The 17,621-nt window shown below is 34.3% G+C and overlaps 1 protein-coding gene across 1 annotated transcript in view; it reads left to right on the top strand.

Moving 5' to 3' along the window:
* DTL (denticleless E3 ubiquitin protein ligase homolog) overlaps positions 1–17,621 on the top strand; it is a 39,352-nt gene that overhangs the window by 11,729 nt on the left and 10,002 nt on the right. The window contains exons 6-12 of the mRNA XM_058275173.2: positions 4,518–4,583; positions 5,116–5,228; positions 6,393–6,466; positions 8,161–8,264; positions 8,550–8,654; positions 11,321–11,433; positions 17,331–17,420. Coding sequence (XP_058131156.1) covers positions 4,518–4,583; positions 5,116–5,228; positions 6,393–6,466; positions 8,161–8,264; positions 8,550–8,654; positions 11,321–11,433; positions 17,331–17,420 — 665 coding nt within the window. The remainder of the gene's footprint in view (positions 1–4,517; positions 4,584–5,115; positions 5,229–6,392; positions 6,467–8,160; positions 8,265–8,549; positions 8,655–11,320; positions 11,434–17,330; positions 17,421–17,621) is intronic.

A 17,621-nucleotide genomic window follows, 5' to 3' on the forward strand; every position in this document is an offset into this window, starting at 1 on the left:
TATGAAATGCTTTTAAAAAAGACTAAGGACCATATATATAAATGTTTAGGGGTTTTTTTGTTTTGTTTTTTTATTTTTTAAGATAGCATGATAGGAAATATTATTGGTCCAGTTTTTTTCAGGCCTCCATGGGCAGGATTTTACAGACAGTTCTAATTGGAAATAGTTATACTGCTAGGATTTGCCTACCCTAAATGTCTACATTTTTAAAGATACCTCCAGAAAACTGTTTGTTCTATCAGGTTGGCCCAGCTGATAGCTACAAAGACTCACTCTGCAAATTGGATATTACCTAATGATTTTTATGGAGTTAAGTCTAAAGGAAACTTGAGGAGGAGATCACTTCCTTTATTTGAAAAGCAAGAGAATTGTCTGTCTGAAAGCAATAGAATTGACTCAGAAATGTGGGGAGGGGGGTTTAATTAAAATTGATTATAAATGTACTTCTATTTCCCCTCCTACAAACTTACCTATACTTGAACTTTCCTTGTCTTATTCAAAAGAACGATTCTTCGTTCTCCTGTTTAAATCCTGTCCTTCCTCTTAGGCCAGGGATTCACTTGGGAGGTTTTTAAAATATTGATTAAATGGGAATCTTTGGAAGATGGACCAGGAATCTTTTTTTTTTTTTAAACTCCTCAAGGGATTCCAATGTGCAGCTAAGGTTGAGTAACATCCTTTATCCAAGATCTTACACCATTATCTATATTATGACTGTTGTGTCCTCTTGATCAATTGTTCCTTTTATCACCATGAAACATCTCTTTATTTCTGATAGTGCTGTTTTTCTTGAAACTTATTTTGTCTGACACTTAATATAGCCATTTTAGCCTTCTATGCTTTGCATGATACATGGTACATAATTTCCTATTCTTTTACTTTAAATCTATCTTTTTTAATACTTCTAATGGGTCTTTCATAGTCCACGTATTGTTAGGTCTTGCTTTTTTTTTTTAAATACACCCAGGTAATCTCTGCTTTTTAATTGTAGTGTTTAGGTCATTGCTGTTTAAAGTAATTATTGCCTAGTTGGATTTATGTCTGCTGTTTTAATATTTATTTTCTGTTTGTCTTCTCCCACCTTATTTGGGGGGCCAGGGGGTTCTCTTTCCTGCCTTCTTTTGGATTATTTGACCATTGATTTTAGAATTCTATTTTATCTGTTGGCATTATATCACTTCACATATTATATAGAAACTTTACTATCATGTGGGTCCATTTACCACCCCCTTACTGTCCTTTATGTTAAATAGTTTCCAAATGTATCACCTCTGTATACTTTATAAATCCTAAAAGAAATGCTTTGAAAGAAAAGTCTTTTACAGTTACCCGTGTACCATTTTGATGACTCTGGAATAAACATTTCGTGCTGTATGTGTCTGTTGACAGTGAGTTCCCATAGTTTTCCTTTATCTGAAAATGTCCACTTCAATTTCTTTTCTATAGAGTATTTTTGTTTGATAGAGAGTTATGGGTTGGCAGGTTTTTGTTTTTTTGTTTTTTCATTCATTACTAGATGATATTGCTCCGTATTCTTCTTTTCCAAGGTTTCTTTTAAGAATTCTGCTATCATTTGAGTCATCATGTCGTTCTTTGTAATATTTCGTATTTCCTGGCTGCTTTGAGGATTTTTCCACTACCTAGACATGGTTGCCTCCAAAGTTATCCTCTTTGAGGTTTGTGGAACTTTTTGAATTTGTAAGTTTATGTGTTTCACTGAATTCGGGAAGTTATTTATTTGAAATTTTTTCTGCCCAATTCTCTTTCTCTTTTTGGGACTCCAGTTACTCATATTGACCTTTTGAAATTGCTCCATGAATCATGCAGGTGCTGTTCCTTTTTTTTTTCAAAATTTTAAAAACATTTTTATTGAGATAGAAAGTACATACCCTAAAATTCATCTGTGTAAGTGTACAGTTTGGTGGTTTTTAGTATATTCACAAAGTTGTACAACCAACACTGCAATCTAAATATAGAACATTTTCATGACTCCAAAAATAAACCCCATTCCTATTAGCAGTCACTTTCCATCCACCTGCATCCCCCCAAGCCTTAGGCAACCACTAAATTATGTTCTGGCTCTATAGATTTGCCTGATTTGGACATTCACATAAATAGAATCATATAATATATAGTTATTTTGTGACCGGCTTCTTTCACTTAACATAATGTTCAATCTTTTTTTTCTTCTCACATTCCTTTAGAGCAGGGGTCTTTAACCTTTTCTGTTCCACAGACCCTTTGCTAAGTGTATTATTTAATAAATATATCACATCCGCACCAATATGTCCCCACTAGAATGTTTTATTGAATTTCAATTCAAGCTCACAGACCCCTTAAGAACCCCTGCTTAGAGGGAATGATTTCCCCTGATCTGCCTTCAAGTTTACAGTTCTTTTTCTCTACTGAGATTTCTCATCTTTTCATTGATTTAAGAGTATTTTCCTTTTAGCTTACTGAGCGTGGTTATATCTACTCTACAACCTTGTCTGATAAATCATTTTCTGGATTGTTTCAATGTTAACTTCTGTTGATAATCTTTTCCTTTGAGAATGGCTCATACTTTTCTGCCTCTTTGTATGTCAAATTATTTAGGATTGTATTCTGGGCATTGTGAGTGGTATATTGGACTCTAGATTTCTGTTTATTGCTAGGAAAAGAGTTGATGTTTTAACAAGTACTTAATTTTGTCAGTCTCAAATCACAAATCGTCATGCCTGCAGATGTGCGGGAGGTCAGATTTCAACTCAGTTCGTTCTTTTAAAACAATGAGTTTTATCAATACGTATTAATAAAGCATACAGTTCATCTGAAGTACAATCAGTGATATTTGGTATAATCACATAGTTGTGCATTCATCACTTCAGTCATTATTAGAGCATTTTCATTATTTCAATAATAATAATAAACAGAAGACAGACAAATAAGAAAGTCTTTACCTCTCAATCTCTCTTAGCTTCCCCTGCTATACATAGCTGCTATTTCTGGCTTTTCTTGCATGATTATTTATTAAACTGTTTTATTGAGATGCATTCACAAACCATACGATCTATCCAAAGTGTATAATCAGTGGCTTTTAGTATAATAACAATCTTATACATTCATCACCACAAAAAGTTTTAGAACAATTTCATTACTCCAATAAGAAAATAAATACTTTTAAAAAAAAATTTTAGGAGATACCAGGGATTGAACCTGGGACGTCATACATAGCAGGCACTCACCCACTGAGCTATAGCCACTCCTCTCAATTCAGTTCTTTAACTTAAATCCTAGTTATAGGTTCCTTTCAACTTTTCCCATGCATACATAGTTCAAGAGTCATCCAGTGATTTGGGCTGAGTTTAAACACAGAATTTGGGTTCCCTTTTACTTTTTTTTCCCCCAGGTTTCCCCTCTCTCTCTGTAGCAGCTCTCATTGCCTTGAATCTCCCTTTCCTGGTTCTTCTCCCTTGAAAAATGGCCAGTTTTTCTATTGGTGATTTAGGTGCCTGGTACCAATGCTGCAACTACAACTGCACTCAAGATAAGGACACACACACACACACACAAAGGAACTTAACCTTGCTTCAGGTGACTCCTCTCTAAAAAAAATCACATTTTAAGTCTCCACAGAGCCCTCAGGTAGTTGGATTTTGTATTTTGTCCAGCGCTAACAGGTGGATCCAGAGGATCAGTTTATTAGCTACTCTTTGATACAAGAAACAGAACTTTAAAAATTTAATTTTAAAGAATAAAACATAAGATAAAATTGAAGTTTTCCTATGTCCCCCCATCCAATCCCTTTCCCCTTCCTTCCCCAGAAGCAACCACATTCACAAATTTGGTATGACTCTTGTTCTTTTTTTTATAGAGACATTATAGCTTGGAAGTTTGGAGTATAGGCTCTGGATTCCTACTTGCACAAGTTATCTTCTCTGTTCCTTACTTAGTTTTCCCGTCTATAAATACGGATAGTAATAGCTACTTCATAGAGTTAATAAAATGGCTTGAAATCATTTATGTAAAGCATTTAGGATAATGTCTAACATGTGATAACCACTCTACTTCGACTTTTGCTTGTTCATCTTTATTCTTTTTTTAATAATAAATTTTAATTAACCCAATATTCCAAAAGTTCATCATTATTCTTACTGCAATTTATATAGTATTTTCTGTTGTTTTACAAATATTAACATAAAGGATATCAGACAGTATGGATAGCTCTATATTGTTTTGTTTAACATTGTGTCTTGAGCTATTTGTAATCCCTTCCCTTCACAGCTTTATTTTCTTTTATTTGTTGAGTATTTTTTCATTTTTTTAACCATCCATAAAAATGACTTTGTTTTGAGAAATTAGGCCAAACACTTCACTTCTACTAAACTGATGTGTGAATTGTGTTTTTTTTTTTCTTTCATTTTTAATCACCAGTGCCAAATACAGTACCTAGCATATAATACTCTAAGAAACTTAAATTGACATGCATGTATTATTGCCCATTTTTGTTAACCTCTTAATGAACTATTTCCCCACAGCTGTCTTCTGCACAGGTGGAAGAGATGGCAACATTATGGTTTGGGACACTAGGTGCAACAAAAAAGGTAGTCTAGTTCCGTTTTAATTTTGCCAGATGTGGAATCACCACTTAATTGAGTGGAAGGGTTAATTTCATTTGATGACCACCAGGGGGCACATATGTTCACAATTGCCCCTTTCTACTCAATATTCTAATTCTCAGTATCATAGTGATTGCTGTATCATCCTCACATATTTACCTCATATTGCATTCTAAATTATAATACTGTTTGCCTAAGTAATTGATGGAATATAAATTATAAATACATGGGCTCAATGGTAAATGTTATCTTTTAATTAAATCCTTTATTTTGGTGGGGTTTTTAAAAATTAGACTAAATTAAATGTAAGTTTCCATTTTCCCATGCCATTAAGAAGAAAGCAGTGATGTATCTCCCTGCTTATTATAATCTCAGAAGATGCAGTGCAGCTGGTTTGGTTTCTAATTTCAGTAATCTAATAAATTAATTCATATTGGGGTCTTAAGTGCAAATGTTACATTCAGCATGGGATCAAAGGTTCTGAAACTTAAGTGGGTTTCCTTGAAATATCTTTCAGATGGGTTTTATAGGCAAGTGAATCAAATCAGTGGTGCTCACAATACCTTAGACAAGCAAACACCTTCAAAACCCAAGAAGAAACAGAATTCAAAAGGACTTGCTCCTTCTGTGGTAAGATTTTTTAGATGTGAACGTACAGGTGTGCAGATTTTAACAGTAGTGTAGAATCTCATTTCAGGGCATTTTTTGGACAGAAAATGAGTTATTTTATAGCTCCTTATTAGGTAAAAGTAAATCACTTTCTCTTAATATGAGTAGTTATTGCTTAATACTTATCCAGTACTTAATAGTGGTGGTTCACAAACTCTCGTGTATAAGAGTAACCTAGAGAACATGTTAAAAATACAGCTTCTTGGGCCTCATCTCTACAGATCTGATTTAGTAGTTCTGGAGTAGGGCCCAAGGTTCTGAACTTATAACAACCCCTTCCCCATACCCATATAAACATACCTGCAGTATAATTCTTTAGAAAAAGGAAGTAGTAGTTGGATGACGTATGTTAAGTACTATGATCCAGTTTCTACTTGGGGTGGGGGGACATCCCTGTTTTTCTTATAATATGAAGTACAGAAAAGATGGGAGTTTTTGGTATATTTTTAAAATAACTTGGCAAAATATTATTTCATATATTGAGAAACATTTGGGTAGAACATAGTGCCTTTCTAGCAATTTATAATCAGAACTCAAACTATGTCCATAATATGGTTTGTTTTTTTTCTTTAAAAAATATCACCCATTAATGTCATCAGTGTATTTTTCTAATATTCTTGGTTTGTAGAGTCCAAGTTAATATTTTGGGTAAGTGTGGTTGTTGAAACATTAGAACTTAAAATACAGAGCATGGATGAAAACTAACAGGGTTGGTATGTGTTCTGTGAGGCTAGATGAAGCTAAAATAGATAATTACATTTCAGACATTTAATCGGGTTCTGAGCCAAGAGGACTTGTTAAAAGCAATTGGGAGATAGAACTCCATTGAGTCCCTTTAACTTTTTCCAGTAGGCTTAGACAAGTAAACACTTTTAAATCATCAGTTTGTACAAGTCAAAGTGTTAACACTGTATGTTATAACTATTACACTATATGTTAACACTGTTAGGTCATTTCCTTGCTAAAATTATTTCTGAGTGAACATCTATATTATTGGAGAGGAAAGATTTAGTCTAACTCTGTACTTGGAAATAAGCCATCATTTTAGCAGCTTGGTCTCTTAATGATGAAGATTGTGATCCTCAGGATAGAATTTCCTTCTTTTTTTCTCTCTTGTGCTGTTAGGATTTTCAGCAGAGTGTTACTGTGGTCCTCTTTCAAGATGAGAATACATTAGTGTCAGCAGGAGCTGTTGATGGGTAAGAGTCGTTATTTCTTGGCTCTTTTGAGTAGATCCCTTTCATGATCTACAATGGGGAAGTCACCTGGTCCCATTATAATTGAATGTGTGTGCTTTTAGCTTTCAACACAATGAGTACCTCAGCTGAAAAGAATTATAGATTTGGAAACTATCTAGTTAGGACGTTTGCTGAAATAATTAAATGAGATAGTACAGATATAGCTCTTAGCACATAAGAGCAGTGTTAGCTGCTGCTGCTGATATGAAAAGGAAGCTTGTTTGTCTAATGTAGTATAGTTTAGCAAATGATTCTTTCTTTAATGGGTAAAATTTCTTGTTTTGGATTTTACCTTTTCAGGTTTAGCAATATCCTAAAGGAAGAAATTTTATTCTAGGCATTAAATTGGCATTTCTGGGAACAATTTAACTAGATGGTATAAAACCTAATGATTTTCTCATACCTGCTCTCCATGATTGGTCTGAATCTTTGGCTTCCAAATAAGTCTGTGATACTTATTGATTAGTTGCTTTGTAGACTTTTTCTTTGATTATTTCCTTTTTTTTTAGATCTATTTTTTTTTCCTCTCACCCCCCCTCCCGCCCCCAGTTGTCTGCTTTCTGTCTATTCGCTTTGTGTTCTTCTGTGTCCGCTTGTATTCTTGTCAGCGGCACCTGGAATCTGTGTCTCGTTTTGTTGCGTCATCTTGCTGCATCAGCTCTCCATGTGTACAGCACCACTCCTGTACAGGCAGCGCTTTTTTCACATGGGGCAACTTTCCTTACTGGGTGCACTCCTTGCACATAGGGCTCCCCTACGCAGGGACACCCCTGCGTGGCACAGCACTCCTTGCATGCATCAGCTCTGCGCATAGGCCAGCTCACCACATGGGTCAGGAGGCCCTGGGTTTGAACTCTGGACCTCCCATATGGTACGTGGACACTCTATCCATTCAGCCAAATCCGCTTCCCTAAGTATTTGCTTTTTTAAACACCTTTTTGCCCCCTTATTTGCCTATAATATCTCTAAGGCATTCCTCCCTTCAAAATATTTATTTGAAAAGATTAAACTAGACTTCCATTGTATCCTTTGGACATTAAAGCTTATTTGGACCAAATTCTTAGGCACAAAGGAAGGAATATACACGTTCTTAGGTATGCTTGTAAATGGCTGTGAAAACTTGGTCTGTTTGTTTCCAAGGCTACTACTCTTTTCCACCAAGCTTGTGTTTTTAAGTTGCCTACAAAGCAGAAGATAAGATAATTCTCCCGGGAGTGAAAAAAATTCTTTTCTCTTTTTCACAGGAAGATGTATTTAGATTACTTAAAGAGTTATGTATAGAAACATAACCATAGGGACAGAGCTTGTTTCTTTTGGTGTCAAAGGATATAGGCAAAGTATTAAAGGCTTAGGAAGTTTTTTGTGTTTTTTTCCCCCTAAAAACAATGGAACAATGGCTATCAGCACCAAGCCTTCATCTTCCTTTTCCGCTCCCTTGGAATAAACTCAGAGTGACCCGTATCACATCTTTTTCCGTTCTGCCAGAATCGTAAGCTTGAGATAGCTGGATCATTTCCTAACGAGATGTCCTCACTGTACCTCGTTGATCATGCCAGAGGAATTAGATTAAAAATGATTTCACATTCAGTGTAGTGAAGCTGGTTGGAGTTGAGAGAGGGTCTACAAAACAACTATTTCTTTGTCTTGGCTTTTAGGATAATCAAAGTATGGGATTTGCGCAAGAATTATACTGCTTATCGACAAGAACCCATAGCATCCAAGTCTTTCTTATATCCAGGTAGCAGCACTCGAAAACTAGGTAAGCCTTTGCATAGACTGTATGACTTATTGGGAGGTGTGAATTTTTATTAGAAATTTTTCAAAAATAAATATGAAGCTAGTTTTCAGCAATATAGACTTTATTAAGTCTATATTGTGGTTTTGCTTTTTGATGTTCAAAAGACAAAATACTAAAGACTATTTTCAGTTTGTATATATTTGAGAAAAATGGAATTTTGATAATTTTTCTCTTGAAATGATCTATTTCCTCACTGTCAACAGGACATGCTAACTAAAGTTTTCCTTTTTTTTTTTTTTTCTTCAGGATATTCAAATCTGATTTTGGATTCAACTGGCTCTACTTTATTTGCTAACTGCACAGATGACAACATCTATATGTTCAATATGACTGGATTGAAGACTTCTCCAAGTAAGATCTTAGTCATTCACATTCTCTTGCCAGGAAACTAATAAGTTCGTTGATGATAATTTAATGTTATTGTGGGATTTTTTCCCCCTAAACCAAGCATATTAAGACAGGAGGACTTTGGGGTCTTTGATTGGTTTCAGTGATGTTTTCATAGGTATATATTCCTTGTGATGACTTCACAAGTAAACAGTATCCTACTTTGAATGGTGACAATTTTATTTTAATAGTGAACCTCACCTGAAATTATTCTCTTTGGCTATATTTAGAATTATCTCAGTTTTTTATTTAGTAAGACATGCAGTAGGGAGGACTGTTCTGCAAGTAAGGAACTGAACTATTCAGGACTCCCAAATAAATCGAACCTACCTCATCCTCCCTCCCCCTTTATGTTGGAAAGAAGCCATTATCTCTTCAGATATTTCCCCCAATCCTCACCATTTTTTTCCCATTAAAATTAAAAAGAGAATCTAATTCTTAGATAAATGATATTTTTAAAAGGCCGTAGAATGGTGTAAACATTGAAGTTTCTAAAGCATGCCTTAAGAGAGTGATTTGACTTAAATTATTTTCTAAGGACAGTATCACCTTAGTGAAGTAAGCTACATATTATTAACCTGATTCTTCCTCAGGTATAACAGACAGAAACAGACTTTGAATTCCATAGCAATCCCCAGAACAACCCAGTTCCCACTGAAGTAAGATAGGCTGATAAACAGTAAATCTCAAAATAGTACAGAAGTTTCCAAAGATGGCCAAGTCATTACTAGCATTTTCATATCTGTGGTATCATTACAAATGCCACTTCCAACACCCTGATTATATCTGGTATTGTCTAAACACAAGCAAGAGTGTTTGTAAAAGGGAGATTTTATAATTTGCTAGTTTTCTGAATGAGGCCAATTTGGACAGCTTTTTATTTAGTTAGTCATAAAGTAGGCTTTTCAGAATCTTTCCCTAAAAGATAAAAAGCCTAACCTCGATTATATTATCAGATGTACAAGAGTTGTTTCTATACCATTTTGTTCTTGTGGACACTAAAGGAGCCTTAAGTTTAGTCTCTCTCTTTCATCAAACAAATATGCCCAAGGCTGCTTTATTAATTTTAGTAACCTTTTTTCTTGCTCCTGACATCACTGGATTGGCTTTCATAGATAGATAGGTAGATTTGTTCTTTAGATACTGAATGACAGCCAAATGTGTGTGTGTGTGTATTTGGAAACATAAGCCTGAATCTCAGATTTTAACTTCTGGTAATTGTTTGCCTTTTTCAAAACTTCAGAAAGAGTCCTGGGCTCAATATTTGATCTTCTGTAATTTTATTCACAGTATTGTATAATACTAAATGATGTTCATAAAGAGGACTCTAAACACTTTAAGTTAAAAGCCCAAATAATCAAAGATTAAATTGAACTAAAATATAGGTCTTAAAAGGTATTTTTATCAAGATTTGAAACATTTACAAAGTACTTCATGACCAGCCTTTCGTAGACCAGCAGAGGGCAATAGAGGCTCACAGATTTAGTGGGAAATTCAGTCTACAGTTTTCCTTTCATAGTTTAAAGTTGAAAAAGATGAATAGTTACAGTTTTGGAGTTGTATTCAGAATAAAGAAGCCTTTATTCTGTAGGAATTTTAGTAGTAGTTCTATACCATGTTTATCTGAATTGATCCACATCATGCTTTTACAGTGAAAGTGTCTGATGTAGGGGAGTAATTTGATGTGTAGGCTTCTTCTTTTAAGCTATAAATACAAAATTATTTTCCAGTTTTCAAATTAACTAGAAGAGATTTCTGTGAGTACTTTTGGAAAGCTATTAGTCCCTTACAAATACTTCTCACCTTGTGTTAAAAGATTAGATTTTGATTCTCCCCGCTCTTCCTAATATATATCCTTAAGTACTCCTCCAATAAAGATTTTGCTATTGTATCTTCTAGTATTCTGATGCCAGGGACCCAAGTTTTAGCTTTCTTAGGATAGAAGAACCTGTCAGGCACATTATACCAGACTGGATTATTTGCCCCTTTGCCATGGATAGGGAGCCTAGCTAGATTATCTTAACATATGAACATATAATTTGCCCCACTAGCTACTTCTACCATTAGCCTATTTAAAGTGCTGGATTTAAAAGTTTCTCAACATTACAGATAAGCTGTGCATTTGTATTAACCAGAATTCAAGTGATTCTTTTTACAGATTTTTATCTTTTCATGCAAGGAATATTTAAGAATCTACTCTTTTCAAAGCACCATAAAAGTCTAGTGAGGAAAGAATAAGATATGAAATCTGTGGAAGTCTGACCAATGTGTTATGCAAGGGAAAAAACCCTACCCTGGGAGGAGGATCTACTAATGGTATTTTAATACAAGATTGAACAGTGGCAGCCTTCTTGTCCATTTAGAATGTTTTTTCATCACACACTTCTCTATAGCCAGCTTCATAGCAATTATTTAGGCTAAGATGAAGTCAGGTCTAATATAAAGCCTCTTTCTACAATTACTTTTATTTTTCTGCCGATGTATAATCCCCTCTTATTTGATCTATATAGCTTGATCACCTGCTTTTATAGTTAGGACACTAATAAACCTTGTTAGAATAAGTATGCTGTCTGCTTCATTTGATTGCTGGAAATAATAAGAACTAAGTAGTTTACTTTTTTCTCTGGCAGTGGCTATCTTCAATGGACACCAGAACTCTACTTTTTATGTTAAATCCAGTCTTAGTCCAGATGACCAGTTTTTAATCAGTGGTTCAAGTGATGAAGCCGCCTATATCTGGAAGGTAAGTTGCCAAAATCCCACAAGTGTGGAACTGAATAATTCTTTTTTTTTTTTAATAAATTTTTTTCAATTATTCATACATGAGCATACATAAATAATAAATGTATAGTAAAATCTGTGAATTTACAAAACAAACACGCATATCATCACACAAAGCTCCCATACATCTCCCTACCACCACCACCTTGCATTGTTTTAAAACATTTTGTTACAAATTTTGAAAGCACATCATCAAAATATTGCTACTAACTATAGCCCATATCTTACATTTAGTGTCTTTTCCCCCAACCCCACCCAATTATTAACACCTTATGTTATTATATATTTGTTATTGTTCAGGAGAAAACATTCTGCTGTTTGTCCTGTTAACAAGAGTTCATCTTCCACCATTGGATTCACTGTGTTATACAGACCCATGCTTTGTACAGTCCATTCAAAATGTATAATCAGTGGCTCTCATTTTTATCAGAGTAGTGCTATCATCACCTCAGTCAATTTTAGAATGTTTTCATTACACTAAAAGGAAAAATCCCATGCCCTCTATTATTGTCCCTGAGTATTGAAAAGATATCTTCTTGCCATTGCTGCAAAATATTACAATATTACTGTTAACTATCATCTATGAGTTATATTACTTGTAATTTTCCCATGTATCACCATATTCTTAGCACTTTGTAAAAGAAGAGCATTCTTATATTTATTCTGTTAACCACAGCCTTCATCCACCACTGAAATTCTTACAAATATTTCTGTCCAAGATGGGGTAAATTTAATGTAAACACTATTAACTTTTTCTGCAACAGATATTTATCAAAGGCTGCTTCTTGGCTCTTAATATAGCTGGAATCCTCACTCTGTTAAAGAATATATGATACTTTCATGGCAAGAATATCTCAGAAATTGGCATTCATATCCTCTAACAGTTTATTCAAAGTACAATATTTTAATCCTAGGATTCTATGCTTGAATTACCTATGGAGCCTTTTACAAAATAGTCGCTCAAATATATTTTTATAATAATTGTATTCTTTATTCTCTTATTATTTTCAAGTTACTAAAATGAGTGTGGCTTTTGCCAGTTTTTAAAAAATATATTTAATAGCATTAATTTGATAATATTCTTGATTTTACAGATTTCTCATTTCTGTTGTACAGATTTATATTTTTAATTTTTTTAAATTAAAAAATTTAATTTTTTAATTTAAAATTTAAATTAAAAAATTTTAATTCACAGATTATAAAGTGATGGATATAAGCTAAGAAATTTAAAGCTGTCCGTTTGATTAAGTACAGTGGAGAAAATTGAAATGTTGTAGAACAATTAGTGCTTGCTGACCACTGAAAAAATAGCTCCTCAAAGAATTACAGAAATGTGCCAGGAGTTCAGAGAAAGATAGGCATTAAGCCATTATTTTATCTAGGGCTAAAAATTGCTTGTCTTCTAGATTTCCCTGTGACTTCATAAATGTGTTTGACATTGGTGAAATTATCAGGGTTTACACATATTGGGTTTTAGATTTTTATGTTTAAAACTTCATAAATCCATAGTTTCAATATTGTTAAATCCCTTTCTTTTCAAGAGGAAGTTATGTCATCTTCTAAAGAAGTCATATCCTTAGTGTTTTCCCTGAACAAGGTGGAACCTGTCTGGCATGAAGCATAATTAATCTTTCAACTTAATTTCATCCATTCCTGGGGAAAATGCTAAAAAATAATTTCTCTGTATACCTAGAGCTGCAAAACTGCAACATACCTTAAAAGGTTTTAGTAATAATATCCTAAACAGTCACAAGGTGGAGATATTTCTCCAATATACATTTATATTGGGCCTGCCTTTTTCTCTACAAACACATTTCTTCCTTTTATTTGTTGTATTTTTAAATGAAAATTTATTTATGAAGTACATACTTGAGACCTCCCCATCTTGTGAAAAGAATTTTTACCTAGCGTCTCAATAAAATTCTTCTGACTTGAGCTTTAATTTTAACAATCTACTAGCACTAATGCTTCTGTCTTATATTTAAAATTTGGTCTTATGCTATCATTTTGCTATCATTTTGGTTTTCCTTTCTCTTTCCCACCCTGTTTTATCTACATTCCTTTCTCGAGTTTAGTTCCCAACTTAGCTAGAGGATTTTATTCCTACCAAAGTCTATATATGTCATTTTAAGATTTTTCTTTAAACAAAAAACAAAACTGAAATTTTAGACTAAAAAGCATAATGAAGTATTATACAAAAAACTTGTGTATTTACTTTTTATATCAATTTAAATGTTTAATTATGCATGTATATATAATTATGTATAATTATATCATGTACATGTGTTTGTATCTGCATTTTCTTGCCAGTTCTTAAGTTCCTCTAGTCCTCTTCCCTAGCACAAGGCTCTATTTTTTCATTTCAGAGAATGAGGGTTGAGGGGATACTTCCTCCCTTGTAAGACATGCATTAAAGTTACTTGGGTCCTACTCATAACCCATTTTCAGATGTCTCATCAGTGACTACCACATACATGTGTGACCCTTTCTAAATTCCTCTGCTGGGTCACATGTCAGTGCTGAATGACGTGGTTCAGACATGATGTTCTCTTGCCTGTCCACACATAACTCAGTGTGCAAGCTCTGATATTTGAGACCTGGCAAGGTTGCTGCTCTAAAATTGAATTTGTCTAGTTGGGGTAGCTTAATTTCTCTTTTCCATCAAATATATTTTAAAAGCAATTTCATGCAAGTTGTCTCAAGTGCATGTTGCCTCAAGTGTTGGAATTTTCCCTATTCTAAAGACTATAGGTATAAGAGAACAGAATGAAAAGAAGGGAGTTTTATATCTTAGAAGAGAATGGCTTTTAATTCTCACCACTGTCCAGCAAAGAGGAGATACAATATATTTAAACTCTCTGGTACTCAGGCCCAAGATTAAAAAATAATAAGATTTTAATAGTACTTCTTTTCTTTTTAATTTCCTACCACTAGACTCTCTCGTTCTACCACCACCCCATATCCCACCATCCTCAGTTAACTTTTTATTTAGCCACTAAACAGTATTGAAGTGGTTATAAATAAACTGATTTGGCGCAATCATTCTACTGCTGACTGGCGAAACATTGAGCCTGACACTTTAGGAAGTGTAAATGATCTCATGGCAGAAATTAAGATTAGATTTGGTTTCCAACTGGGCAGAGTAAGGAAGTTTTGTGATGAAAGGTACTGATCTTTTTTGCATGTATCCAAAATATTTTATAAGGCCTGTAGGTTACAGCCAGTTAATTCTAGAGGTACTGTCATGGTTCTGGGGGATTTAATATTGAGATCTTTGGAATATGTAAGAGAAGATAACCTTATGTGTTTGATTATCTCTAAAATGTATAAACATAAATGCCTCTTAAATGTCATCTTATCCTTTTCCTACTAAAAGGAGAGGGAGGCTTTTTTAAAAAGTAAAAGCGTGCAATTATGGTAATATTTTTATAATTATAAATTGACTATTTGAATGCAAAGGAAAGATTTCAAAGCCACATGAGTTTCATTAGAGGAAATTAATCTTCTTTGCAGTAGTCACCAAGTTCAGGATTATCCTAAACTGTCAAAGTACTCATTACTTAAGTTCATAAAAACTTGTTGGACATTATCTCGTTTCAGCCCCTAACATGCCCATGCCCCCTACTTTTTAACATGGGATATAATTCACATAGTATAGAATTCACCACTTGATTTGTAGACTTATCTCTAAGTGTACAAATCAGTGATTTTAATATACTCATAAAATGTTGTACAACCATCATCAATGAGGGCATTTTTATTGCCCTCAAAGGAAACCCTGTACCCATTAACAGTCACTCCCTTATTCTTCCTTCCCATATCCTCTGGCAACCACTAATCTTTCTGTCTCTGGATTTATCTATTCTGCACATTTCATATGAATGGAATCCCAAAATATATGACCTTTTGTGCCTGACTTATGTAGCATAGTGTCTTTGAGGTTCATCCATGTTGTGGCATGTATTAGTACTTCATTCCTTTTTATGGCTGAATAACATTCCATTTTATGAATAAACCACATTTTGTTTATCCATCTGTTAATGGATGTTCGGGTTGTTTCCACTTTGTGGCTATTATGAATAATGCTTTGAAGCAAACAAGCTGTTTGAACATCTGTTTCAGTTTTTTTGAGGTATATACCTAGGAATGGAATTGCTGTATAATATGGCAAGTCTATAAATATATTCATTTATTGGTGGGTGGGTGTTTTTTCTTAAAACTCATTTTAATGCTTTGTATGCACAGTTAGGTTCTAGATGTTATAATAGAAACTGAGAAGGGGGCAATATCATGAAATGAAAAATTAGAGAGGACAAGCAGGGTGAGCCAATGAAATGAATATGTTCCTACCAGGGATCGTCAACTGGACATGAGGATTTCCTCTCTCTTAACTTGCTGCTACCAGTCTGGGGCCTGTGTAAAGAGAAACCTAATGGGCTGGACCATCCCAAATGGAGGAGGAAAGGAAATTTCTGTGACTACTGGGTAGTTAGAGACTTTCTTGGAAATCTTTACTAAAAGATGCTACCTTGTGAGAGAATGAGTTCTTATCTTTGTGGCATTGGAGTTGGCACTAAGTGAAATCCTATTAGATAATACTCAGGAAAAAGCTTCCTTTTCTGTTAAACTTTAACCCAGCAACACAATTCAATTTCTGCTCTTTAGCTTCTTTTGCTTTCTGAACCACTGCATATGTTCCTTTTAACACAGGAGAGGAGTAATAATTGAGTTGGATAACCTTATGAATCAGTGTGTCGTAACATCTCTTAACTACAATCTGAGGAATCTATTAAGTTCATTTAGTCCTCTTTCAAATATTCTTTCCAGAGTCACCTGTACTTTTTTCATATAATCAACCATGATTCAGAGCCTTGGGAAAATGAAGAGAATAACTTCTCTCAGCCCCACCTCCTTAACTTTTTTTAAACCCTTGTGCTAATAATATTTATATGAGGTTGTACTCCATATTGTGCTGATTAATTCTCATGGCCTGTGAAAAAGACTGACAGCTCTTGAATAAGTCTGCTGTATGATGCTCTCAAATGCATATAACTATTGGTATCCAATGAGGGGGAAATAGGATTCTTAGTCACATGTGTAGTATTGCTCAATGTGACTGATCCACGTTTATTCATTAAGATATATGTGGTGCTAAATCTTGAAAATTCAAAATATCTTTTAACAAATTAACTGAAATAAGGTCTTACGGGAGTTTTTATCCAAAACCGATAACAAGATATAATGTAAAATATAATCTACCCCCCTTCACTCCTTCAAGATAAAGGGGTATAACCTTGAACATTGGTAAAAGTCAGTGCGTCTATAGTCTGTGCCTTTTGGAAGAAGGACTCTATTCTTGTCTCGAGAAAGCTGGTAGCATAGTTCATGTACCTTCAAGATTCATAGTTTATTTAATGTCCCTAGAAGTAGATGTCTAGAAAAGAGCTATAAGAACAGGACTAAGTTGCCCATGTGAAGTACACTACCAGATGCTGAACCTCACCCTTCTAGAAAGTTTACCAGGTGAGAGACAATGCCACTCTCTCAAAGACTGACTCAAATATACAGTCAAAGTATATTATAGCTGGGTCATCCTTACTTGAAATAAGAACTGTCCTGGGATCTAAGCTCATGATTTACATACTTTTACTATTTTCATTTTGTTTTCTCAAATCAGTGACAGAAATAGATATTTCATTGTCCATTGGGACTCTTTCTGAACTATAACTAGGCATGTCTGGGGGGCTTTGGTAACAAACCTAAAGTTCTATAAGTGACATATAAGAAGAAATGCAAAACCCCTATCTAGACCCGCTACTGTTCTGCTGACTCCTTTGTTTCTTTTTGATGGTGGAATAGGTCTCCACACCCTGGCATCCTCCTACTGTGCTCCTGGGTCATTCTCAAGAAGTAACATCTGTGTGCTGGTGTCCATCAGACTTCACAAAGGTTTGTAAACAAATCTCCATGGTTGGTTTAAAAAGTGAATTACAGATTTGTAGGTTTTCCCAAGGTTCATTTGAGAGTTATGTAGTTTTTTATATTTGAATAGAAATTTAAAAGATCTTGAGGCCACAAGGATCTTTATCAGAGTGAACCACACATCTTCTGCTTTTCCCTACCAATAGAGAAACTGTGTTATGTGCTAAG

This window comes from Dasypus novemcinctus, chromosome 13, assembly GCF_030445035.2.
Source record: "Dasypus novemcinctus isolate mDasNov1 chromosome 13, mDasNov1.1.hap2, whole genome shotgun sequence".
Lineage (NCBI taxonomy): Eukaryota > Metazoa > Chordata > Mammalia > Cingulata > Dasypodidae > Dasypus > Dasypus novemcinctus.